The sequence below is a fragment of the Pteropus medius genome, unplaced genomic scaffold (genome assembly GCF_902729225.1).
Source record: "Pteropus medius unplaced genomic scaffold, Ma_sr-lr_union100, whole genome shotgun sequence".
NCBI lineage: Eukaryota > Metazoa > Chordata > Mammalia > Chiroptera > Pteropodidae > Pteropus > Pteropus medius.
Genome location: NW_024340849.1, coordinates 50,394,830 through 50,421,522, shown reverse-complemented (window position 1 = coordinate 50,421,522; position 26,693 = coordinate 50,394,830). Strand labels below are relative to the sequence as shown.

Below are 26,693 nucleotides of genomic sequence, written 5' to 3'. Positions count from 1 at the left end.
TCCTAAACACAGCTCTATCATAGCATTTTTCACACCATACCTTAATCATCTGTCTTCCTCTGAGCCTATAAGCCCCCAGAGGGCAAGTACTGCATCTTTTACCTCTACAGACTGGCACCCTGTACTCTCAATTCATGTCTATTCAATTCATGAATGAAATGCTGCTGAATCATGAAACTGTGCCAAGCTCTGAACCACTATAAACTCAGGCTACCTACTTTCAAACACAGTCTTCACTATTGTTGCAATATGTTACTAAGTTTATGTTCCAACTACACAGCATAGTTTAGTTTAACTCTTTTATTGGGATCTTTCTTTGAGGAAGAGATAAGGTGAAGATCAGAGGAGCTGAAGTAGTAGAGATGGGTCTTTGAGTTTCAACTCCAAATCCAAGGTTCTTTCCATATTCTGCTCCTTTAACACACTGTTGACAAGATCCATGTCAAATCTCTACATTATTTTTAATTAACCCCAACTGCTGCCTTCCTTTTGAGTAGACTCCTAATTACTGAAAAGATCAGACTATTCTATATTACCTCCACATAGGCATAAGTATCCTTTTCCTTTATCATTTCACATTTCAGAAGCAATATATATTTCATCCTTTAAAATTAAAAAAAAAAAAAAATAGAAGAAAAAAACTATCACCTGAAATTCTATCACTAGAACATAACTATTGTTAATATTTTGGTGTGTCTATTACTGCAATTTTACCTATGTAGCTATATATAAACACATTATTTTTATACCAAAATAAGATCTTACTATGCAAACTTTAAAAATAATTTTTTCTTAATAAATGAAGAGCTTCTCATGTCATTAATATAAAATCACATCACTGTTTTAATAGCTTCAAAATATTACACTGCATAATTAAGTAATTCCCTACTCTTGGGCCTTTATTGTTACCTGTAACATAACACAGCCCAAAGAGGGCTAAACATCTAAGTTAGAGTCACTCCATCATCTATTTGGGATTTTTTTTTGCCACTATCACATCCTCTATGACCATAAAATAGGCACAAAAGCACAGAAATCTCAAAATCAGTGTAAGCTTTCAATCATTAAATCTTAAATAGTAATTAATCTGAATTTAGTAACAATTATTCTCCTGTTTAAAAGTCTACCCACAGAATAGGTGCAATAATATATTAAATATCTAACATTTACATAGCAAAGCTCTCTCATTTTATCTTCACAATATTTCTGTATGGATGAGAAGTTAGATATTATTATTATTCTCATTTTATAGATAAGAAAACTAAATTTCAGTGATGTCATTTGTCCAAAGTCACATAGCAGAACTGTGGCTCAAACTAAGCCTGTCACCATATCTAAACTAATACTCTTCCTCCTTATATCACATCACTAGACCTAGATAATACTACAAATGACCCAAAAGATTTAAGACATGTTGAAATCCTTACCTTCAGTTACTAGTAGCTCATCTTGAAATGCTTCGGCAAAATTAATATTCTGCAACACACTATTCTCTGGAAGTATCTGTTCTAGAATCCTTGGTTTATGCAACAGAGCTCTGTCAGAAAAGATTTTTATTCAAAAGTGCTTTTACATATAAAATGACCTTAATTAGATTTTTATTAGTGTATTTGGCAAATTCCACCAACAGCATGAAACATTAGTACATAGCTCTCATGTCTTAAATCAAATGTAAATAATTTAAAAGAAAACCTGTTTTGCAAATTGCCTTAAAAGTTATACATGGAAGTAAACCATCAGTTTCAGTTAAATATTAACATCAGAACAAGAACTCCCTAATATAAGAGTAGAAAGAATAATAAAATTAGATTCTTTTCAGGTTTTACATTATCATTATTTGTAATAATTTGGCCACAGAAATCTCCCAAAAAAAATATGTCAAAAAATGATACACATAAACCAGGAGAGGGGGACATTTAAATTGCCATATAACTATGTTTATCTGGCCTCTTCTACAGAATCTTTAAGGTGTGAGAACTGAAATGTAAATTTCTCTGTAATACTCAGATGTTCACAGACAAAAGAAATCTCATTAACCTAAATCTGTATCAAAGAGGAGTTCTAAAACAATACTCCGATTTCTATCTCTCAGTAGAGATAAAGGAAAAAAACCCAAACGTGTTCATCTAATTTCTCCAAATGTCAGTTTCTATTTCTAAAATACTTAATTGAAAAACAAAATCAGGTTCAAAGTTGAGCTGCTCATATTAGGTCTGTTCTAACATCATGTAGCAATTTCTCATTAATCTCTCTCTTTTTAAACATTCCAATAATCCTCGAGAGATTAAAGATAAAATACAATATCCTAAATTATGCATCGGAATAAAACACAGCAGAGTAAAGGTTGGAAGAAGACTGGTATATGCATATACCTCTCTCCTACTGGGAGCTAAACATTTCCTACTAACAGATGAAACATCGTGAACTTCATACTTATTTTATAGTCAGCTCTTCTAGACTAGGAAACAAAACTTTATAAGAACTTTAAATTCAACATACAAGAATGTTACCTATCTTTAAATCATACCTAAACCTAAATAAATACCTAAATTTGACATTTCATCCTAAACCTAAATACCTAAATTTGATATTTCATCATACTATATTTAAACTAGATGTACCAAATTTTTCAGAAGTACATGCTTTAAGTAGCCAACCAACTTAAACATCCTACACATTTCGAAAATATACCTTGATCCTTTCAAATCACAACTTTCCCAGAAATATTCCAAATAAGTCAGGTGTGTTTAGACAATATACTCTTTCAGTAGTTCTTAAGTCTTTTCTGAAATCAATCTACCATCACTACAAAGATGGTCCTATTATAAAGTCTGAGGCTCCCATATGAGTAAAGAAGAGGCACAATATAATGCCTAGAAAAGGGAGCACAATGCAAATATAGATGAGTTTCCTACAGGCATTTTCTTCTTCACATTATGGTAGCTTATTAGCTACACAAATTTTACCAAGATTTTTTCACCTACCAGTTCATTAATCCCAAACCAATTTTTAAGCCTTGACTATTTCTACTGAATAGGTCCTAATACCATCTAAGTAAACTACCTTCGATACTGCTGTCTTGAAATTTCATCTCCACCAAAGAAGTATACAGTTGACAGTTCTGTTGCAGTTTTGTAACTGCTTTCTCTGCTTGATGGATTATATATTATAGTAACGTTCTGGTGCCAAAAAAAAAAAAAAAAAAAAAAAAAAAAATCAAGTGAATATTAAATATTTAAGTTATCGTATTCTGAATAAACTGTCATACAAGCCTAACAGTCAATATAGACAAGAATGCATATGTATAGTATTTCCGAGAAGTATTCCTATTCCTAAACACACTTCAAATATTATTTGTTTTTAGCCATAAAATATATAATTATTAACTTAAGCTAGAAATGAGTTTATATTTTTAGTGTGGAGACTCATTTACTTACTTCTTGTGTATTTTCCTTGAGCACAAATTTATCTGGAAAAATCCTGAATACTTGAGGATCCAGGAAAACTTTTTTCTGAGAATCCTTAAAACCTACTGCTTTAACAAAAGCTGCTCGAGAGCCAGTGTTACGAATAGAAAAAACAATTCTACTTTCTTTGCCAGGTATTAAGTCATTCAAGGTTACCATGTAACTGTCAGATAATTTTTTAACATCTTCCAAAATAAGATTACTTGTTCCTCCATATCCAGACAAGGGTATCTGAAAACACATAATGTACATATACACTCAAAATTATTTTTATGTAAGTCAAAAGCAAAGATTAAATTATGGTCAAAGAAGAAAATCCATACAGATTTAACACAATTAAAATTATTATTCTTTTTGTACTATGGCTAGTAGTTACCCCACTTCCAGTCCAGCATTATATTAAAGACTCTGTCTTAGAGAAAAACAAATCAAAGAGCTGTAAAACTATTTTCCTTCCAATATACTAAGAATAATTATTTAATTGTTATAAAAGCCAATCTTAGATAACAAAAGACTAAAAGTACAGTTATAGATATGCTTAAGAAGTGTATAGGGTGAAATATACGGTTAACTAAAAAAGCCCAATCCCGTCTGATCTTGGAAGCTAAGCAGGGTTGGGCCTGGTTAGTACTTGGATGGGAGACCACCTAGGAAAACCAGGTGCTATAGGCATAAAAATTAAGGGATTGTAAGCTGACAAGGTCCTTGCAATCTGAGGTCAACCAAGGGTTGCCTCGCCTAAAAGAAGAAAAAAGAAATACAGGGTTAAACATACTGATATTTGTAATTTACTCTGAAATGCATTAAAAAATAGATGAGTTGATGGATGGTTAGATATGTGATAAAAGAAATACAGCAAAACATCAATTATAGCATCTAAGTGGTAGAGTATCTGAGTTCACTGCATAATTATTTGAACTCTCCACTAATTCTGAATTTTTGAAATGAAATGTTTTGTGGGGGAAAGTCTACTGTCATATAATTCTGTTAGCTTTTGGTCTAGCAGAGTCAGAGAGAAGTGTGCCAAGGGACCAAAAAGAAGCCAAGGACTCAAATAACTCTCAGAGGACAGGCACTCTGGTAGCGGGTGTGTAGACTAGAGGCAGATTGTAGGTGCTGACTGGTGCTGATGCTCAGCCAAGCTGCTTCCACAGGGCACAGTGCTACCAGGAAACAAGGATTCACAGAACAAACTCTATAAATAAGAATGTAGGAAAATAGGCACCCCGTTAGAAAACAAACTTTTCATACCCTTTAAAATGCACTCCTTTAAAAATGATCTTTCATTCTTAATTAAAATAGGTTACAAAGAATTCCTTGCAAACCTGAAAACATAAAATAGCTTGAGCTGTGTTATATATCTAATTAAAATAACATTTTGAAAAATTAAATTTAACCTCCTCATAAATGGGTACTGGCTTCCCTTTTAGTACAAATAGCATTTTAAAGGGCTTCAAATCTAAGTTCCTACAAATCTCACCTAATTCAGAATGAACTCTAGCAGTTTCAAGAGCCAAAAGTGTTTCTAATTTTTCTTTTCTCACAGAAACTTACAAGTAAATTTTACATATGAAACTAGAAAACAACAGGAAAAAGTTAGGTTTTAAAAACATTTAATACATGGATGGACCTCGAGATAATCATGCTAAGCGAAATAAGCCAGATTGAAACAGTAGAAAATCACATGATACCACTTATTTGTGGGATATAAACCTAAAAGCAAAAAAAGAACAGGACAAACAGAGACTCATGGACATGGACTATAGACTAGTGGTTACCAAAGGGTAGGGAGTGGGGGAGTAGGGGATAGGTAGACAGAGTAAAGGGGGTCAAATATAGAGGGGGAGGGTAAAAGGGATCAAATATATGGTAGCTGAAGGAAACTAGACTTTGGGTGGTAATCACACAATAGAATATATAGATGTCAAATTATAATGTATGCCTGAAAATTACATAATTGTATTAACCAATGTTACCCCAATAAACTTATTTTAAAAAAGTGATTACTGATAAAATAAATAAAATCAAAAACACTTAATATATGGATTTCATTAACCAATGTCCCCATAAAAAAAAGATGGATGAAAAATAAGAAATAAAATAAACAATATATGTATTCTTCCTGTATTTTCAAAGCCTAAGGAATCATAAATAACTACTGAGTAAAAGGTTAAGAAGAATGATAAAATAAAACGAAATTTGACTACTGCTAATAAATCCAAATATTCAACTGGAAAAACTATCACTCTACAGTAAAATTTCTTAACTTCAGCACTGTGGACATTTTGGTCAGATTATTTGTTATGGTGGGGGCCATCTTATACACTGTTGGGTATTTAGCTGCATCCCTGGCTTCCCCCCACTAGACGCCAGTAGCATCTTCTTCCCACCCACAGTTATGACAACGAAAAATGTCTCCAAAAATTGCTGAATGTCCCCTGGAGGATAATATGGCCTCTGGTTGAGCATCGCTGTTTTAAAGCACTAGAAAACAGAGAGCTAGTATAAATACCTAGCGCCTGCACAACAGATAAATGTGGGCTCTGTAGTCAGGCAGCCTGAATATAAACCGGCCTGGACTATGTACTGGTAAGATGCACAACCACAGGCATTCATCTCTCTGGGCTTCAGTTTCCACATGTGTAGAACAGAGACAGTGGTATGATCTCAGACAGTTATTTTGAAGTAAAATGTAAAAATCATCCATGTAATGATTTAGAGTAGTGCCTGGCATACATATTCAGCATGTAGTAAATACATTTTTATTATAGTCCCATCATGCTTTATAGAATACGAAGCATAGATAATTTCATTTGTTCCTCAGAACCACACCAAGAAGTTGGGGTTGCAATTAACTGCATTTCAGATAAGGGAATGAAGCATGCGCAAGTGAAGTGACTGATCAAGGGTGATTGTGAAAAACAGAGGCAGATCTGTTCCTGATTCTCTCGGGAGTGCTCTTCTACTACTCTACCTGGCTACTTATCTCTACAAAGATGCATCAAAGTTAATGGTCTAAGTCTTCTTATGAGATAAGAATCATATTCTGTGCACATCAGGTTCCATTCCACCCACCTCTGAGAGAAGACAGGTAGCATCTACTTAAGTAGAACTCCCACTAGGATCCTGGTTTGTCTTAAGAGGGCATCAACCAGAATTTCTGCTTGGTTAACTGTCAAATTAAAGGTTCTGCCCTAAATGACCAGGGAATTGTTTGTTTTCCAGAGATTCCTGCTTAGGAATAACCTCAGAATCTTGGTTAGCAAACCTGAAACTAATAAAAATATATTCAGAATAGTCTAAAAGATAAAGCCCATTCAGTCCTCTCCATAAACCACTTGGATCCTTACCTGTAACCCGATATCAGAGTATGTAGTACTCTGGCATTGTGTCCTGGGCTCACGTAGAAAGATATTAGTGCTATTTCACTCACCATAGCCCACGGGGGCAACTGAACAGCTCCAGGGAGAATATGTCAATTCCAGCAACAAATAAAGCTAGATTTGTCATAAATATCTATTTTAAAAAATAAATCTTTTTTGAAAGTATTGTTAATCTTTATCTCATTCCTTCTTTGACACTAGGAAATGAACCAAAATTTTACTCCCAGCCCCACTGCCAAACAACTCTGCAGTTTTAAGGTATGCACTTTAATGGAGCTTGGGTTTCATTTTCCTTTTCTCGATGATCTATCCCCTTTTATCTCTTAGTGCTTTGAATGTATCTAAAGAAATTATTTGAAATGCTTTTTTAAAATTATGGTAAGAAACAAAATATAAAAACTCTTATCTTTGTATTCTGAAACAGTCTAGCAAATAGTGTCAATAAATATTTTAAACTAAATGAATAAAATTTAATTGGAAAGACAGTACCTTAAGCAGTTTGATCTGGACTTACCAAAATATGTGCTCCTGTAAAGTTAGGTACATTTCAAAATTCTCAAACTGAAATGAACTTAAAATCTTTAGAAGAGGTTATTACTTAGAGGAGTACTATGGTGGCTGCTTTTATAATATGACAATACTATATTATACATAATTACTCCCTAATTTGTCTGTAAATCTCAGCAATCACGTATTTTGACTTATAATAAGCAGCACATATACTCTATGGGAGGAAATAAAACAATAAAATTATCTTACCGTGAACTTAATGCCTGGTTGTGATCGAATTCCAAGTTGTTTAATTTCTAGTTTAGCCAACATACAAGATAATCGAGTAGGTGCAAATAATACAGAGATGTTAATGTCTTCCTTTGGACGAATTTTGATCTCACAGTTATTGGTTAGTCGTTCTTCTGAACCAAAAGTGTGCTGAAGCTACAATTTAAAAACAATTGCTGCATAAAACAAAGCTGTAGCACAAATACAACATGCCAATAACACAAACTCTTTAAAGACAACACAAAATGGTCTGCTATGTATATGTTCTAGATCCAAACAGAACATAGAACAAAATCATGCACTCTACACACCTGAAAGCAGTCCTGATCTTGTCCTCTAATAAGCAGTCGTAAGTGTTGGGCTGTAGACGTAGAATTATTTCTTAAAGCTAGTCTCTGAAGCCTAAAAATGATTATAGATTTTAAATGTGTTTTTCTTCCATGGATATTGCTACAACTATAAAAACAAAGCCAATGAACACCAGTTGCAATGTTCAGAGAAGACTGATTGCACATGCCATTTTAGCAGCCTGGAATTGTCTCTTCACAGTCCTAGAACTCTACATTTCTGAAAACGTATGCTGAAGATTGATAACACAGAAACTTTATGGTTTAATCTCCTTAGCTGTCCTTATTATTTATACTCTATGTATAGGTATTATCTCTTATAAAATATCAATGAAAATCCAGATTAACCTTACTTGGACAAAATTACAATGCAAGTAGAATGAACATATGAATAGCAGCTGGCTGGTAGTAAGAAAATCTTTCAATCTTTGAATGTATATAAATCGTCTCCTCACTGGAGAATAAATCATGAGTAAACCTCTATTTTTCTCAAATTTTGAAGATTGGCAGTTAAATTATTTAAGCTGTGGTCTATGCCCTGTCCCCTTTGTGTTCAAAGGGAAGGCTGCGGAGCTTTACCTCAGAATAAAATCTAAGATCTTTTGCTATCGGCACACCTGAGAAAAATCTTCCGAGGTAAACTGGCTGGAAAAGACTAACCTGAAAAAACAATCATTAAAAAAAGTTTTAACTTTTATTTATTTTTTATTTGAATGAAATGTTATCATTTCAAATAGCAGAGGTATTTGGGCCTTAGTTTCTAGTTTTCAAAAAGAACTATGTAAAATACAAAGTATTAACACCTTTATTATATAAAGATTCCACACAAATTAATAAGAAAACAATATTAAAATCCTAACCAACAAATACCTTAAGTATGTAAGCAGACTTATAAGAAACCAGAATGACTAAATACATAGAAAAATACAGAACTTCAAAAATCTAAAAATATCAAGTTGGAATAACACTTTAGACAACTTTACCCATAGAAAACATAATTTTATTAATTATCATTCCTACCTGCAACTGAGGCAAAACCCATTAACTCAATGAGAATACTGTCCCCAAAATTTTAATTTTTTCCTCCATAGGCTGGAAGAAGAGCTCACTTTAAATCCCCCTTTTGCAACAGCCACCTTCAAGTCAGGCAGGAAGCAGGCAAGTACTGCACAGGAAGAGCACTCAGTAGGGCAGCACTGTGCAACATCATCTCCCAGACAGTTTCTGAGTTCCCTCCTAGCACCTACTGAGTCAGAGCCTCTATCTGCCTCCTGGCACATTTCACAGGGGTTGAGAAAATAGGAAGATTCCTTTTTAAGGAGACAGTATACCTCTTTATCATGAATTATACTGCAACATATTTACAGAGGAGTGGTGGGAGCTATTTGTGGTGCCAAAAATTGGTGTTCTATGCAGGACACCAACACAGAGGTGAGGAAAACTGAAGAAACACAAATCCATAATTTAGGTAGGTACTGCATGAAATATTTCCATTTAATGCTTTGGAATTGTTACTTTCACAACAAACAAACAAACAAACAAAAACACTTTTAGCCACCATGTGGAGCACCATCAACTGACTAGGTAGAGCTGTTCTCACAGGACTGGCAAGCTCCTCCAGGCCAAGGTAAGACATCTAACCAACTCCTGTAAATAGGGCACATGAAAGGCTTTTCAGGTTGGTTCTCTGCATTGGCATGGTACTTACTCATACACCTGTGAGATTAGAAGGAAGTCCATGAATATGAGGAAGTGAAGTTAAGAAGGACAGCCTGAAGGCCCCTCACGCAGGAAAGGGCTAGGGAAAAAATGCCATTGACAAGTCCAAAAGTAAGTACAAAACAGTGTCTCTGTTTTCAACTTAACGTACTTTCTGATTTTAAAAAAGTTTTAGCACATGTCGCTTTTGTTTTAGATGAGTTGTGATATTTCAGGATGGTATGGCATTTGAGGAGCAGCTGGATTTTAGAATAGCCATCTCTACCATATTAATAATTTATTACAAATTTTATCACAAGGCAGGGAATTCTGTCACTAACACAAAAATGATGACGGATTTTTTTTTTTAATTTTTATCTACGCCTACACCTGGTCTTCCTAGGTGGTCTCCCATCCAAGTACTAACCAGGCTCAACCCTGTTTAGCTTCCGAGATCAGACATCAGGCTTGTTCAGGGTGGCATGGCCATAGACCATGGACCGTGGCTCCATTGAGGCGCGAACCTAGGACCTTCTGGGTGTAAAGCAGACGTGCTAACTGGTATACTATGGAAACACGTCCGATGATGGATCTTACTGAGTATTTTCTGCCTCTGACATATTAGACAAGAGCAGTTGTAGGGTAAGTGCTATGATTACTAGGGCAAACAAAATTTTCCTCTTTTTAACTTAGACATTAATGGCTAATCTAAATTATTCTGGCCATCTTCCACAACGCAACTAAAGGCCTCAATCAACTATTTGTACATGTGTTGGAGCAGACCACAAATTAATGTTTTGAGGAAAATTTTGGCATAGAGATGCTGCTCAGGTTCAACTGTACAAAACCAGAAAAACCTTCTCTACAGGCACATGTCCTTGTCTAGTCCTTCCCTTCAACATGTCAATCCTGATTCCATCTTAACTGACTGTAAAAAGCATACAATATATATAACCAACAACACAAGAACTACCGAAGAGGGTGTACTACCTCACACTCACTGCCACATAGGATTTTTCAAAAGTCTAGCTGACGAGAAATCTTTATGGAGAGCTGATTAAAGAACACACAGTCCATGCATTCTTCTAGGTGCCTCAGGTATTTCAAAATCAAACTTCTATGTGTCTCAACACCCAGAGAAAGCCATCATTGGGTGTTCAGGTTTGATGCATCCAGTCCAGACTGGAGCACCTCAGAGAGGAAGCATCCTGATGGAGTACTTATTTGTGAAGTTGTTTTTCTTTGAAATTCATTATATTACATGAATTTCTCTTTAAAGTCACCCCTGGAAAAAACATCTCTCTAAAGTCTGGAGCAGGAATGGCTATACTCTCACACAGTTACTGGTTTGTGCTTAACCTCTGAATGCTGTGACTCATTTAATGATGATGAGAGAAGTGTCAGAACCAAGCCTAAGACCCATGTCAAGGCAAGTACACAAGGTCTCCCAGCAAGGCTTCTAGTGCCACCTTTATGATAACTATGTCTCATTTTCCATACAAGTCATTTCTCACTTGTTTTTATCTTTCTGTGTCTTTTTGAAAGCTGCTTTTGGAACAAGACAAGGTACAGATGACTACATGAGTAGTTGTGCAGGTGTATGAACTCTATGTAAAGTAAGGAGCATCAATTAGATCTTTTTTGCACTGACAAAAACTGTAATTCTAAAGAATTTCTTCACACCTGTAGTAGAGATTCAGCCAGAATTTTCTTATCTTTATCTCTCAGGTACCATAGAAATGTATACATAAAATATTTAGGACAAACACAAAAGTGCAAAATATGAAAGATTAAATAAACATTTAGGTTTAAAAATTACTTAAGTTGTTAATTATAAGTTTTTACCGATTTGAGGTTGGTAAAAAAAAATTCAGCTATGTTGCTAAGCTTACGAAGGGGAAAAATATTACTATAGGTACTACATATTATATGCCAATTAATTTTATTAACTCAGTTACCCATAATGTATAATCAAAATAAATATAAAAATTAGATATATAATTCAAATTAACCTGTGAGAAAACATACCTGCTCTATTAGAGATCCCTTATACTCCTTACTTTATGGTACAAAGTATTCACCAACTAGTTCGTAAACTCCTTCAACAGAATACCATGTCTCTGATTATTTTTTTCTTCCTACCTTTTCATTGTCTTTTCCAGAGAAGGAACAAAGATACTCTGCCTAGATTTGGAAATCAGCAGAGAATTCACTAAAAGCTTAAGAAAACTGAAAACTATATTTTTTGGATTGCATTTAAAGATAGGTAAAAATGTTAATTAAAATTTTTGAATTCATGATAGGAAGAATAAGGAATATAAGACCGTTTTACTTAATTCTAAAGACATTAACATGGTCATAACTAACACAGCAGAAAATAACATCAGGTGATAACAGCAAAATCTTAGCATTCAGAGGCTGCTGCTATGTGCATACTTACTGTGTTCTACCAAGAGGGACACCTCCCCAAGCCAGAAACTGCTTATTTGATAAAATTGATGGAATATATGAGCAACAAGATCCAGATGGTGGAGGTTTATTTGCTGAAGAAACTACTTCACCTTTCAACATCACTTCATATTGAGGTCCAAATGGCTGCACAAATATTTTCAAGATCCTAACAAAGAAAACCATCTAAGTTGGACATTCAGAATTCAACTCTTTTGGAAACTATTTGCTATATTCTTCTTTTGTCCAAGAGACCGTGCTGGGTGCTGAGGATACAATGATATTCTCATCCTTAGAGCTTAAATTCCAGAGACTACAGACAAGGAAAAGGACTGTCATAATACCATCTACACAGTGGGAGAGAAGTTCATGCGGCTACAAGAACACTACTGAATACTATTTATGAGAAATTTGGGAGAAGTTGAGGAAAGCTTCCCAGATGAAGGAGTTAACCTAGTGAAGTTGAGGGCAAGTACTCCAGGCAAGTACTCCAGGCAGAAGTACTCATATTTGTGCAGGCCAGCTTTCTGGTAAGGTCACAGTAGAAGACTGAGCACTCTAAGGTGTTCTGTAACCCAGGCAGTAGATAGGCCATGTGTGTCTCAGGACAGAGTGCTTCCATGCTAGATTTATCAAACAAGATCAAATACTAATGACAATGGTGTTTTGACCATACTATGGTGATATTCATCCATTTATCACTTGGGTGTAAAAAAGTCGCAAGATCAGAGAAAGAGTGGGAAAAAGTATCTTGAATTAATAACCAACAGCTGGCTTCTTTGGAGAAAGAGAAGTTAATTGGAAACATCACGACTGACATTGTATTATTTACTTTTGTCAGAATATACTTGAAAATAGTGATTTCTTAATTTTTAATCAGCTGGTTTAAAAGAAGATTTTAACAAACAAAAGAAGGAAATCTGAGGCTAAATGAAAGAGGTTAAATACAGCTGTATCATCTGTTAGGTAAGGTAAAACATGCACTCTTATCATTCAGGCTGTGCACTGAAGTACATCTTAATAAGTGGCTGTTTTGAGGAGTAAAAACTTGTCATTATAAAAAATTTTACATTACCTTTCCTCATAGGCTTTGAGATCTTTTGGAGTAAATGAAATGATAACTTCATGTTCTTCTCCAGGTTTAAGGAACAGAGTCTCTGGATCCACTGAAAAGTGACTTCCTTGATTGGGGATCTAAATATTTATATAATTATATTAAATGTTGACTTAAGAAATCTCAATTGCTATGACAGGTTATTTTTCCTTTTCTCCTCATCTATCACCCTCCCCTTCCTCTTCCATAACAAACTTTACCTTCCACTCAATCCTTAATTCCTGGTCACTAACACCAACCATACACTCTTACCCACATGTCTCAGAAATAATGTCTATTATGTGAATCACTCTCCTCTAATTATACCTTGCCATAGGAGAACAAATTAATTTTTGAGGAACTAATGGAGAACTTTGTTCTTACATATGAAACATTAGATATTAAAATTCTTTATTATCTATTTTATACTAGCGTAACATTCAGCTCTTAAAGCACTTGCACAGATTCTTCCAACTGATCCCCATGGCACTGTGACAAGAGATATTCATAGTTTCACAGTATGAAATACTATGTTATAGCACCGACACAAATTCTTACCTTGATATCTAAGTAAACGTCAATATTCCCAGCATTTTTCAAAGGTAATTGCTGCTTTGTTAAGGAAGCCACACTGGCAAACAAATGCATAGTCTAAAGACAGAGTAAAATAGACATTTATAAAAATTGTCGCAATTAGAATGAAATCAAATAATGGCGAAATAATGGCAAAGAGAAAAGTTTAGAGTACCTGTAAATCTTTTGGAGCATGTATCCTAGCTATTCCTGTTCTTGCTCGAAGACTAATACTTTTAATGACTGATGTAGGGTTTGGGCTATCGACTTCTATATCAACTCTTGCCAAGAATTCTTCTGCTGAGTCTAGAATCTCTATAAAAGTTCATTCTGTTAGTTTAGATACCAGAGTGATTTAATTCTAAACTCCATGAGTGGTCAAACACCGCCCTCAGGAGTCCACGAAATCTTAAGCAAGATAATTTTCTAAAGAACAAAGAGGAATAGAAGTGGAAGAAAGAGAGGAAAAGGAAAAAAAAAAAATCCCATTGGTAGAAATAATACAATCAATTAACAGAAAAAAAAAATCCCAAAAGGTTTTCAGTGGTACTTGCTTGAGTTACTTACAATTACATAAATTTGACCCAAAATAGCATGCTCTCTGCCCCATTTTTAAAATGACATAAAATATTTAACAAATTACTCAAAGCATTCATATTTACTGAAAGGAAACACACCCTAACTTTGTAATTTATTCAGGTACAGAGTAAAGCAATTCCCAGAAAATGTAACCATATACCTGAAGAAGTGATCCGTTTCTTTGGACTATGGAAAAGAACCCAAATTATCAGAAATTCTGGATCCTGTAAAAAATAAAATTAAATGTACACTGGTACTAAAATTAAAATCTTAATTAAAGAAAAATAGTTTGGAAACTTAACTTCCTTTTTAATTCTAATTCAGTTTTTCAATCCATCCAGCTTACCTGACCAGGGTAACTGGCAGGCATCATGTGATTGATCACAGAAGGAGCTGCCAGCTGAGCAATCACATCAGCATAAGGAGCAGCTGTCATAGAAGCGTGGACTGGTTCCTTGGAAAAAGTGAAGCAGCGCCAGGCTATGGCATTCTGTTCAGAAACAGAAAAATCAGTTTCAGTAAAGCCAATAGTGTAAGGTTGGTACAGTGTTAAATTTGTTGACAGAATCCTTAATAAAAAATTTACTTTCATCAGAAAAATTAACTGAGAATGATATTAATGGTGTCTAGAATTCAAAAAACAGTGTCCTCTGTAAATGGTTTTTTACTGTGCATTAGTACTTACAGCATTAATAATAAGTCTGATTGGCACGGTGGCATGTGTCTTGTTTATCAATTTTAAAGGAAGAGCTTTCCAGCCTCCGTAAGTCAAGTCACCAAAATCAAGAACATCTTCCTTTTCTGTTTCTACCTAATTATGAAAAAAAAGACTGATTTATAAAAAGCAATATATTAATAAATATCACAGCTTATGTTCACATCTCTGCCCTTTCAGCCACAAACAGTCAGCATTAAAGGTAAACTTACCTAAGTTTCTCCAGGCTACAACTGTTATTTCTAAAAAAAAGTTAAATTCTTTTTTTTGAGGTAGTCTATGTATTCAAATATGCTGCAGAATAAAGCAACATCTTAGTTGCTGTTACTCTGAAAAACTACTGGATCTTAAGACAAACCGACAATTTTATAAAATACATAAGCCTCCCTTCAATGAGTTCTATTATTACAATATTGATTTCTCAATTTCTCAATAGCTTTTTCAGATGTAGTCCAAACTTCTGACAATACTGAAAATGCTTAAAATTATATCAAAATAGACATCAAAAGTTTAAAATGAGTGCCTATCATTGCAACAGACTGACTTCTTTAAACAACGGAAACCAAACAGTGCCCTCACACCCACACATATAGAAATGTTGGACAATGTTTAACACACACATAAATTTTTTGGGTCTAGCCAAACCAAATTAAAGGGTAATGAAAAGCAGACTGGTTATTTGGAGCTAACTTCCTACAGTGGCTCCAGAAGGTTTAAGGATGACTTACCCCCAAGGTAGCTGAGCTTCCATACCCTCCTGAGAAGGAAAGATAGGATCCTGAGCTTGTTGTGGGCAGGGCAAAGGTGGAGTGGAATTTAACTACCTAAAGGTGTAGAAATTCAAACAAGTGCCCTCTTTATGAAAACTGGAAATGCTGTTTATATGTCCCAGGAGACTACAGGGAAGTTGTCCAGGGATGGGTGGGCACTGAAAGATTATTTGCAAGAAAGTAAAACCCTAAGCCTATGCCACACCAGGTATGAAAGCTCTAAGCTGGGGAAAAAAAAAAAAAATCACTGAAACCTTTAGTGCCCCTAGCATTAATGCAAAGTGCTCTCCAGGGACATTTTGAAAAACCAGGACACACAGGATTTCTATAGCAAAAAGCAGGTTCAATTAATGTGAGCTGACATAAAAAAATTTTTTAATTATTAAAAAATTAGATTTTAGAACTATATAGATGTCTAACCATTGTACTGTATACTTGAAACTAATTTAAATAAATTTTAAAAAATTTTTAAAAATTAGAAAAAATTAGGGAAACTCAGAAAAACTAACTAGTAGAAGAATTAGGACCCAAAGAACTAGAAAATAATCTGAAATGATAAAATAAGTACATTTTAAATACATATAAGAGAATAGGGTCCATTAAGAAAGGGTAAATTTAAGACTCAAGAAGCAATGCTGAGCAAAAAAGTATAAATAGCTTGAGCTGTTAAAAAAAATTAATGATGAGGTTTTAAAACCATTTGTAACTAAAATATTTTGTCAAAGATAATATAGAAGGAAAGAAGGATGAAAAAACATTTTAATCCATTCAGTGAGAGTCAGGAAAGGTTGGAAAAAATCCATAAAATTTTGAGACATTATAACAAAATAGAGGTCAAAGACTGAAAAATAAAAAGATGAAAATAGATATACTAGGAAATTATTAAATGAAAAAAAAGATGACATGCAATATTAACACTGGTCAAAATAGACTTTGTGACAATAGAAATAGAGAACCGTCACTTAAAAAGGAACCATTTCATTTAATTATAAGATAAAATGATCCTGAGCATAAAGACATGTAATAATAGGGCTGCAGAATATCCAAGACAAAAATCAACAGAATTATAAGAAATTGAAAAATCCACAATCACCTCCTCAGAGGTCAAATGACTAATAAGCAAACAGAAATATTAGTATTAATACAGAAGATTGGAGCTACAGAAGTAACAAATGAGAGCTAAAGGGCATGTAAAAGAACTCTGTACCTGAGAGAAAGAGTCGTTCTTTTTAAGCACACAAGAAACATTAGCAACACCTGAACACACACTACAAAATTCCCCCAACCCAAATCTGTTGGGGAGATGTGGGAGGAGCAGCTAAAACACTCCCAACACATTTGGAAACTATCACTGTATTTAAAATACATAACAATTCAATTTCCCAAAAAGAAGTTCTAAAAAGACTTTTTGGCCAACTTGAATATATAAATCTTTAGCAATGTGGATGAAATACTTGACTATATTCATCATTTTGGGTACATATATGTGATAGAATATTTTAAAAACAATATAAATTTTAAATTTTGAAATACTGCTGTGTCTGCTTTCTATTTGAATCAGCAGTTAAGCAACCATTAATTGAGCTCCTACTATGTGCCAAGCACATAGAAGTGAACGAAAGAGACGCACACTTTCTGCTCCTGAAGTGACTTACGTGCTAGTATGGCAAAGAGGACAGTAACAATAAACAGGTAAACATTTATTATGTCAAGTGCTTAAAAGTACTAAACAAAGTAAAGCAGGCTACAGGAAGTGGGAGGGTGGAGATGATACGTTAGGTGGGGATTGTCATTCTATGAAGTGTTCAGGTCACATCTAAGCAGATAACTAAAGAAAGTTGCAGAGTAAGGCCACGATGATCTGTGAGAAGAGTATTCTAGTCAGAAAACAATTATATTCAAATTGACGAAGATCGCCAATACTGGTGACTTCATCACTAGTGACACTTTCTGAGCTGTCTTCATGCATTCAGAAAGCCTTAGTCTTCATGTACATCCAAACTGATACCATAACACTCTTTGAATCTATATGTAATGTTGTCACTGAAAGTTATTCCAAGCTGAAACCCTCATTCATAAAACACAGGACAGTTTTTTTCATTTATGCCCTACACATATCCCCACATGACGCCTTACTGGATTGTTTCTTAAACTAATATTTAAAGAATATTAAATATTCTTTAATATTTACACCATAATTTATATAAACCTGGAATAATCACTGAATCTGGTTAAATTTCTTAATCTCCTTATTTTTAAAACAATTATGTGACTTTTCAGAACATCCCAAACTAACACCCACCCACATAATGGCAGGCTAACACATTACCCTCAAGGAGTTAACGTGAATCAACTCCTCTTTCCTTTCAGAGGGATACTTTTTTGGAGGAGGAAAAGCAAATCTTGTTTTGTATCTGGAATACAGTCTTAACTAAGTTATATTTAAAATTTCAGCCCAACAAAACAAACAAACAAAAAACAGTTGAAAAGAAGAGCCAAGGAATGGGAGAAAATAATCACAGAGAATAATTATTAGCAAAACTTTATACTCCAGAATATAAGAAACAGCTACAAAAATCGGTAAAGACATTCAAAACAACAGAAAAATGGGCAAGATATATGAACAGGCAGTTCAGAGAAGAGGAAACCGGAATGGCTAACAAACATAAAAAGATGCTTGACTTCTTTAGTAATTAAAGTATGCAAACTTAAACAATTATTTCACATCCAAGAAGCAAACAATTTAAAATTTAACAACAAATGTTAGCATTAATAGAAACACTCATATATTTCTTCTGGGAACATAAATTAGCAATTTGGCAGTATCTAGCTAAAATAAAAGTACATATATTATAAACTATGATGTTTGCTGTAGGTACCTGGGAGATCCTTTATCAAGTTAAAAAAGCAGGTTTTACAGACATGGTCTCTGTATAACATTTCTGCACTATCTGTCGTGGGGAATTACTGTTTCCTAGTCAAATCCTGCTGGTCCTACAGTGCCCAATTACTCCTCTAAGTTCCACACCTCCAAGGAGACTTTCACTGGACTGGCTAACACTGAACCGTCCCTTACACTAGTGGTTCTCAAACTTGCCTGTTATGTTGGACTCAAAGACCAGACCACACCTCAAAAACAATTAAATCACAATCTCTGGGGGGTAAATACAGACATCAGTATTTTTGAAAGTTGTCAGGCAATTCCAATGAGAAGACAAGTTTGGGAAACTACCTTACACTGCTGCCTTACACTATTAAATATCACTTATGTGAGCCACTTAAAATATGACAGCTTCAAATATTGCTTAGTTGTGATTTTTCATGTCTGCCACAAAAGTGTATGCTGTTTAAGGGTGGGTTTAGAAGCCTAGTACAGTGGAATGTATTAAAATGCAGAAAATTACTGACATTGATTCTAAGGTGGAGGTAATTTGGTAAGGTCTGGAGACATTTTTGGTTGTCACAACTGGGAGAAAGGAGGTACTACTGACACCTAGTGGGTAGAGACCAGAAATGCTGCTATAAACATCCTACCCTGCATAAGACAGCCTCCTACCTCTCAAAGAGAATTATCCAGCCCGAATTGTCAACAGTACCAAAGTTGAAAAACTTAGCCCTAGAGAATGGCAAGCATCACATAGTTGAAAAAAGTACATAAAATGGCACTTATGCAAAAAGGAAAAGATCATTAAGAGTTTATAATATGAGAATTTTTACAAACTACTTCTTCCTCCATGCCCTAGAAAACAAAATTTCAGAACTAAGTTTCTAAGAATTTCCTCTGGAAAAAGGTAAGGAAATACAGTGTACTGTGAAAAGAAAACCTTGAATGATTCTCATCAGCTTCCTTGGGAGGTTACCCTGCCCCTCATTCCCCACAGCCCACCTCTAAACAGAACCACAGTTATGGCTTTGTAGAATGAAACAATGAAGTAATTTTAAGAGCTCCGTAACACCTGTTAAGTGTGGGTAAACAAATGTTAGGTTAAATCACATAATAGGAATCAACTAATTTTTAATTATCACAAAGAGCTATTCTGCTTTTCCTTTGTTTTATACCTTCCCCATCTGTCCCTCTCCCATTCCTAATCTTGTTCAATATGTTCTGATTTTACTCACAATCAAGACACATTTTGTACAGCTGTGGCTGTGAACTAAGGCTACAATTTGTAATTACCTGGTGAGATTTAAAAATTACTGATACCTAGCCATGCCTCCCCTCCCCCACTCCAATTCTGATTTAGTTGGTTTGGGTGGGACTGAGACATTGGGGTGCATTTAAAATCTCAGTTGTATGCCCATGTGCAGCCAAGGCTGAGAGCCACTGTGCTAAAGAGGCATATAATCCAGTGACTGCTTCATTATCCCAACTAGGCCAGACCTAATTTCTTTTATTTCCAGAAAATGGGTAACTGTAGAAGAGAAACTTTTTCAGCCAGCAAATAATCTTCAGGTATAGAGAAGGAAGAATATGAACATGGCATTTTCCTAAATGACCATCAAATAATAAAAATCAGTTGGAAAATAGGGTTTAATGTTATACTTTGTTTTATAAACATCTTAGCAAGTATATCTGTTTCTGTAAAACAAATAATTTTAAATGTGTGATAAGAAGATATTAAGAACCAATATTTAGGTGGTAAGTAACTCTGTGGCATATTTATCCACAAACTCATTTTTCCCAAATATTAAACAGCCTTCATTAAGATGTCACATATAACAAAGCCCTGCTTACAAATAGTTATTACCTCAATTACAGGGGTCTCGGCAATAGCAGTGAGAATGACTCTGCTTGCCAAGGCTTCTGCTTGGACTACGGTCTCAGCATCTGCTGTAAATGGCCAAGAAGCAACACTGAATATACATCTAAAAAGCCCAGGATTGGATGGTATGAAAAGAACTTTTATTTCTTCTGTGGCATGAGGTCTTATGATGACTTTATTCTTGAAAACTAAACAAGGATATGCTGAAAGATCCACCTTAAAAAAAAAAAAGCCACATGGTTTGTTAAAGTATGGTTTTACACTGAAAATCAAGAAAAGCAACTAGTTTAAGATCCCTTTTCCTAGTCACTAAAACTATCTAATCCATACATTTATTATCTCTTCAAAAACATCCAAGTCTTATAACTCATTATCTATAAAGTACAATTAGTCAAAATTATGAAGACTTAAGAAGATAGGTTGAATTTATGGCCCTAGTCTATTTTAAAGCAAACAGTTATTGATACCCTCACTTTACTTGAAAAGGGCACTAAAAATGGCGGCAGCCCTGTGTAGCCCTAGGACCTAGTTTCTGGTATAATGTGGGGGAGTTCAAGTGATCTCTTAATAGTCCTCATTAGGCTTCCAAGCCTATGATTATGATTCACTACAAACCCTTCCTCCTCACTGTAAATGGGGATCTCTTTCTACTCTCACTTTCAGAGATAACACTATTTCCTAGATATCCCTGAGAATGCCTCCCATCTCACCTCCTTCCACCCTCAACCCTTTTTTTCAAACAGTTGCTTTTCATCTATCCTCAGGATTTGAAAACATAGGGGAAAAGCTAGAAAAAGGGGAGAGACAGTCTTATTTTACCAGGTGAAAGCTATAACTAGGAGGAAACAGGGAAGAGTAAACTTATCCACCATGTTGGTCTGCAAGTAGCAGTCGCAAAACCAAGACATTCCAAAATAGCAGTTGCTGTCCATATTATATTCAATTACATTCAAATGGTCATTGTAATTATGAACGGAGATTTAGATTCTAGAACTTTAGCAGATGTTATCATGTGAGAGACCCTTACTATAAGAAAGTTAATGTTAAAACTGTATTTCCAGGTATTTCAAATATCACATAATAACAAGATTAATTAGACAAAGACTACTTACTAAATGCAGGTGTAGGCCCTAGAGTAACTTGTTTGTTTTTTGATAAATGGCAGTAACTTATATTCAATCACATTTAACAAAACTGACAAATAGAGACGAGAAACTCAAGAGATTTCAGTGGTTTAAATAATAGCATTAAAAGGACATATACATGACTTTATAAATAACAATGAAGTATAATAACTGGCAGAAAATAAGAAATACATTCAGATTAGACATTCACCTCTTAGACTAGAAATACTACAACAAAAGAGGGACCAAGAGAAAGATACTATTCCAATGATTCTGTGCAATGTATGAAGGGTGGGGCAGGGACATACTCCCCAGTATCAAAGGAAGTACTAGAGAAAGGAGAAATACAGCATTAATCATAATGCGATTGCTAAGTCAAAAGAGAAAGATATAGAAAGCTTACCTTTTCACCATTAATGCTAACACTGAGCACCCTGATGCTGACCTGCAGCCAGCGAGCAGTTGGATTAAGTACACTAAGGTGGGTTTGTGAGGCAATGCCAACACAACAAGCATGAGGAAACTTCAGTTCCTCAGGTACTCTTACATTCCCTGGGTAAAGATAAAGCATAGTCAAAATGAGAGTTATATCAAACACCTGATTAAGTGCACAATTGGTTAAATGGAAATTTTTATAAAAGACTACCTGTTTACACCCAAGATATATGGTACAAAGTGTCCCAGATCTTTAGGCATCCTTGACATTATATAAGTCCCAGAATAGGCTAGTCAACAATTTTTTCCTGCTGAATCCAGCAAAGGCATAAGCACAATTAAAACAGATTAAACTCACAATTTATAGCTAATCAATCCTTAGATGTTATTACTTATTTGTAATCTCCTCCTTTTTTCCTCCACAAATATAAGCCCACGGCCTAACCTAATAACAAACAATAGAGGCTCTAACTTGGATTTTTAATATGACCAATCTTTCTGCCATCCTAAACAGTTATTCTGGAATTTCCTGGAAAAGAAAGAGAGGACAGAGAAGAAGATAGTACTCCAGCGACTGTGTATATTGTCAGGAAAAGCATAGCAACCAGCTCTGCTTTGCACAGTGACTATCAGTGAGAGAATCCGGAGGCAGTTCAGCCACTACAGATAAGGGTGGAAGGGTACTGTCTCTCACTACCACATTAACGTCCCCCCCCTGTGCAAAGATTTAAAAGCCGGAAGGAGACTCACTCTAAACTGGGTGTTTCCTAGTTGAAAGAATAACAGAAATCCAAGTGCAGAGTATAAGAGAGACAGAAAGACAAGTTATCAGGAGTTTCACTTGCATAAATTTTCATGTTTTTCTTAGGCCACTTCAGGAATCTTCGCCCAAAAATGTGTCCAAATTCAGGACAAATAAAAAAACTTATGAGAAATTCAGACCAATCAATATCTCCTTGAAACAAAATCAGTCTTATGGTCTCCTTTGAGAAAATTCAATTTTTAAATAATAGCAAGCAACAACAGACAATAACAGAGAAAAAGCATCTTACCAAATCCTGATATCATTCCTGAATCCCCTGGTTCAATTCCACAATTTGCACCAAGAGACTGCACAGGAAAAGGTTTTGCTGTAGTTAGAAGATTCTGATGTAACACATTAAAATACGGGTTATAAAAAGAAGAGGTACCCATCAGTCCAGAGCTGATATTTTGTCCTAGACAAATGTCCATGGCCACAGAGCTCTGAACATTGTCTCCTATGATAGCAGGATAAGGACAGCTTCCTGAGAACCCACAGACTGTGGTGCTGTCAGCACAGCACTGAGGCAAAGCAACATTTCCAGCTGCAGGTAGTGCTCCCAGATATTGCTGGGCAAAGGAAGCTGTGGTAAAAGAATGTCGAGCTGAGAGTGCAGGAACTGCAGTGGGCACGCTCTGTATCTCAGGTACAGAGCCGCAAGCCACGGAGCTGGGAACAGGAACACACTGGTCTTCAGAGGCTGTCTGATGAGGAGCCTGGCCACTCAATGTAGTGTCTGTAGTTGATGTATCTTTGGAAGTTACTCTCTCACTTTCATTTACAGATGCTTGGTGTGACATAGGGAGGCATGGTATTGCTGACACAGCTGGGTGCCTGAGACGGGACTTGCTCAGATGAACCAGGCTGATCTCATCCAATTTACCTGGGTCTGAAGTCAAACTTACCGCAGTGGTTTCTGACAGATCTCCACTTTGGGAAGAAAGATCTTTACTCAATCTAAGATCAGGTTTTACATCTTCAGGTATGTTACTCAGAGATGTAGTTTCAGTCACTTTTTCTGTATCTGAGCTTTTCTGGATAATACATGATGATGCTCCTTTTCCTCTACTTTGAAATGAACCCTTTTCTCTCTGTTCTTCTGATGGAATTGGACTGGCTCGAATAATTGTGGTACTCAACTCACTGATGATATCGCTCTGAGTGTGACAAAAAATGTTTAGAAATAATCCTTAGATTATTACAAATTCAAACCATGCTGATTACTCTCAAATAATAAAGAGATCTATATGACATTCTGGGGGAAAAAAACTGGCGTACACAAAGAAAAGTAGCTTTGTAGCTAGGTAGTATAGAGTTAAAAGTTAGAAAATTTGCATTGTTTTATAGAAATAATTATGAAAAGACTAAAGAGGAAGTATACGCCAACTGTATCTCTGAAAAAATTTACACAAAGGACAAGAGATAAGTAATTTTGTACAAATTTAAGGGATTTCCCCTTCTCTAAACAATACAATAAAAAATCTAAGTAAATTAATAACGAAAAAATGGGGGGTGAGCAAGCTTTCAAATGGCATCGACATGAGGTTAGGAATCAACACAAAGCCAGCTCGAGGGCTCTCCCACCCCCATTATTTATCTATATTGCTGTTATGTTTGAAGATGCTAATTTTTGAGCACCAAGTCTTTTCCGATGTCTAAACTTCTGTAGTTATGTTTTCTTAAATATGAAGTAATAGCTCTAGTCAATGTTCATATATTCATTTCTTTATAATGTACCACCTTTCAGAAGCACTTAACCCTCACTGATTACTCTTGGTACTTGGTTTGAAAAATCTCTCCTGGACAAAAGTTTCAGAAACAAAGACACTGTGAAACAAACTTTTACTCATCAATCAATAAAGCAATCAGTAAAAATAAATAACAGTCTGTACATATTCAGTGGTAACTTCTTGGTGCCAAACCTTGTCCTCATACCACTGTCCCTCCTTACACATGAACAACAGGCTTGGGAAGACTGTATCTGAGTGAAAGTAGCAGAGGAGAAGCCATCTCCACAATTCAGCTCTTAACCACTATTAAGACCAAACATCTAACAGCATCAACAAAAAGACAGCTTTCAATGAAATGGGTACACCGGTTTGTCCAACACATCCTATGTTTAGTAACTTTAGTGGATATATTTATCAATAGCTTGGCAGAAGAAGCCTAGATTGCATATTCGCAAAGTCACATTCAGCTTGTTAAAAATACTGAACACTGTCGCATTCACAAAACACACACGCAGATAGTAATAAAATTCTCCCACCTAAATCTCTCAGCTCTCTCTGCTTCTCTCCCACCTTCACAGCCTGCACCGTCTCTCACCCAACTGACTACATTAGCTTCGTGTCAGTCTTCCTGGTTCTCGTCTTGCTCCCGGCACTGCCGCCTCCAAACTGCTATTGCAATGAGCTTGAAAGCATCAACACAGATCATGTCAGTGTCCTGCCAAATTTCACATCTAAGACTCTTCATAGTCTGGCCTCTCCTTCTTTCCCCAAGTACAGGATTCACTGCAGTCATTCCAAACTTCTAGGCGTCCCTCAAATGCAGTGTGTATTTTACAATTCCATCCTCCATTTGCCTTCCCCATGTTTGTCTGCTTCCTCCTTAAGTCCAAGTAGTTCTGAAAAATATGGCTTCAATACATTACCTATCGCTCTGACACCCCAGTCAAATTTTTAGTTACCTCCTTCTGAATCCCCACAGTGAATGTCTCAGTGCATTACAGTGTGTCTTGCAAGTGTCCACAATCAGACTGAGAGCTTTGAGGGCACACACGAAAATATTTGTACCTCTAGTGCCTATCCAGCATGAGCAGCTATTTGATACACGCACAACACACACATACTTATTTTAAAGGTAAAATGACAACAGAAAGTATATAGGCTGGAACCTCAGTCTGAGTCCTACTTCAATAATACTTTAGAACTCAAAGCCTTAGTAAAGAAACAATAAAAGTGCTACTCACCTTGTGGTCCTCAGGGCCATAATCTAAGGCTGTGGTGGGACAGGTGCTCCCTTGTTCAGACACGTAAGTCAGCCTGCTCAAACCAGCTTGTGGACACATTAATTGAGACAACCCACTCTCACTGGGGGACTTCTGATGATGAGCTGCTGAGCCAAAAGTCTCTAAAGCACACCTGAAAGAGAGAGAACACCTTGTGAATAGAGTTGTCTAGTCTGTTACTTAACATTTTCTACACTAGCAAAAACCAAACCTGTTTTGCCTACAATCTTGTTAATTTAAAGTCTCTGCTCTAGCTGCCATATGTAATAACCATGAATTAATTTTTTACACTTAATTGTCTAAAATTGTAAATTATATTCCTACTGAATAAAGTATCTGGTAATCTACTGTAAAAGAAAAAAGTGGGATTTTCATTAATAAATTCCACATACAATGTTAGTAGCTATTCATATAATAAAAATTTCCTAAATACCTGATATAGAGCAATGAGCAGAGCATTAAAAAGTTTCTGTCCTCAAAGGGTAAAGATGAAAAAAAGAATCATGTAGATAAGTGCAAAAAATGAAAACAGTCATATACTGCTGATATAAAGTGGTACAACTTTTGGCTGGGCAACTAAGCAATGCGTATCAAAATCCCCTTGATTCAGATATTCTGTACCTACAAATTTATCCTAAGAAAAAAATTAACACTAAATATAAAAATTTTGCTAAAAGAATTTGTCATCATAGAATACCAGTGATGA

At 35.4% G+C, this 26,693-nt stretch overlaps 1 protein-coding gene across 1 annotated transcript in view; it reads right to left on the bottom strand.

The window, feature by feature from the left end:
• Positions 1-26,693, bottom strand: part of CEP192 (centrosomal protein 192) — a 162,506-nt gene that overhangs the window by 35,396 nt on the left and 100,417 nt on the right. The window contains exons 27-42 of the mRNA XM_039846883.1: positions 25,949-26,120; positions 23,228-24,134; positions 22,144-22,292; positions 20,602-20,832; positions 15,054-15,179; positions 14,715-14,858; positions 14,529-14,592; positions 13,965-14,104; positions 13,775-13,867; positions 13,199-13,317; positions 12,116-12,292; positions 7,942-8,032; positions 7,610-7,786; positions 3,438-3,698; positions 3,064-3,179; positions 1,428-1,537 (exon numbers count right to left, since the gene is read on the bottom strand). Coding sequence (XP_039702817.1) covers positions 1,428-1,537; positions 3,064-3,179; positions 3,438-3,698; positions 7,610-7,786; positions 7,942-8,032; positions 12,116-12,292; positions 13,199-13,317; positions 13,775-13,867; positions 13,965-14,104; positions 14,529-14,592; positions 14,715-14,858; positions 15,054-15,179; positions 20,602-20,832; positions 22,144-22,292; positions 23,228-24,134; positions 25,949-26,120 — 3,077 coding nt within the window. The remainder of the gene's footprint in view (positions 1-1,427; positions 1,538-3,063; positions 3,180-3,437; positions 3,699-7,609; positions 7,787-7,941; positions 8,033-12,115; positions 12,293-13,198; positions 13,318-13,774; positions 13,868-13,964; positions 14,105-14,528; positions 14,593-14,714; positions 14,859-15,053; positions 15,180-20,601; positions 20,833-22,143; positions 22,293-23,227; positions 24,135-25,948; positions 26,121-26,693) is intronic.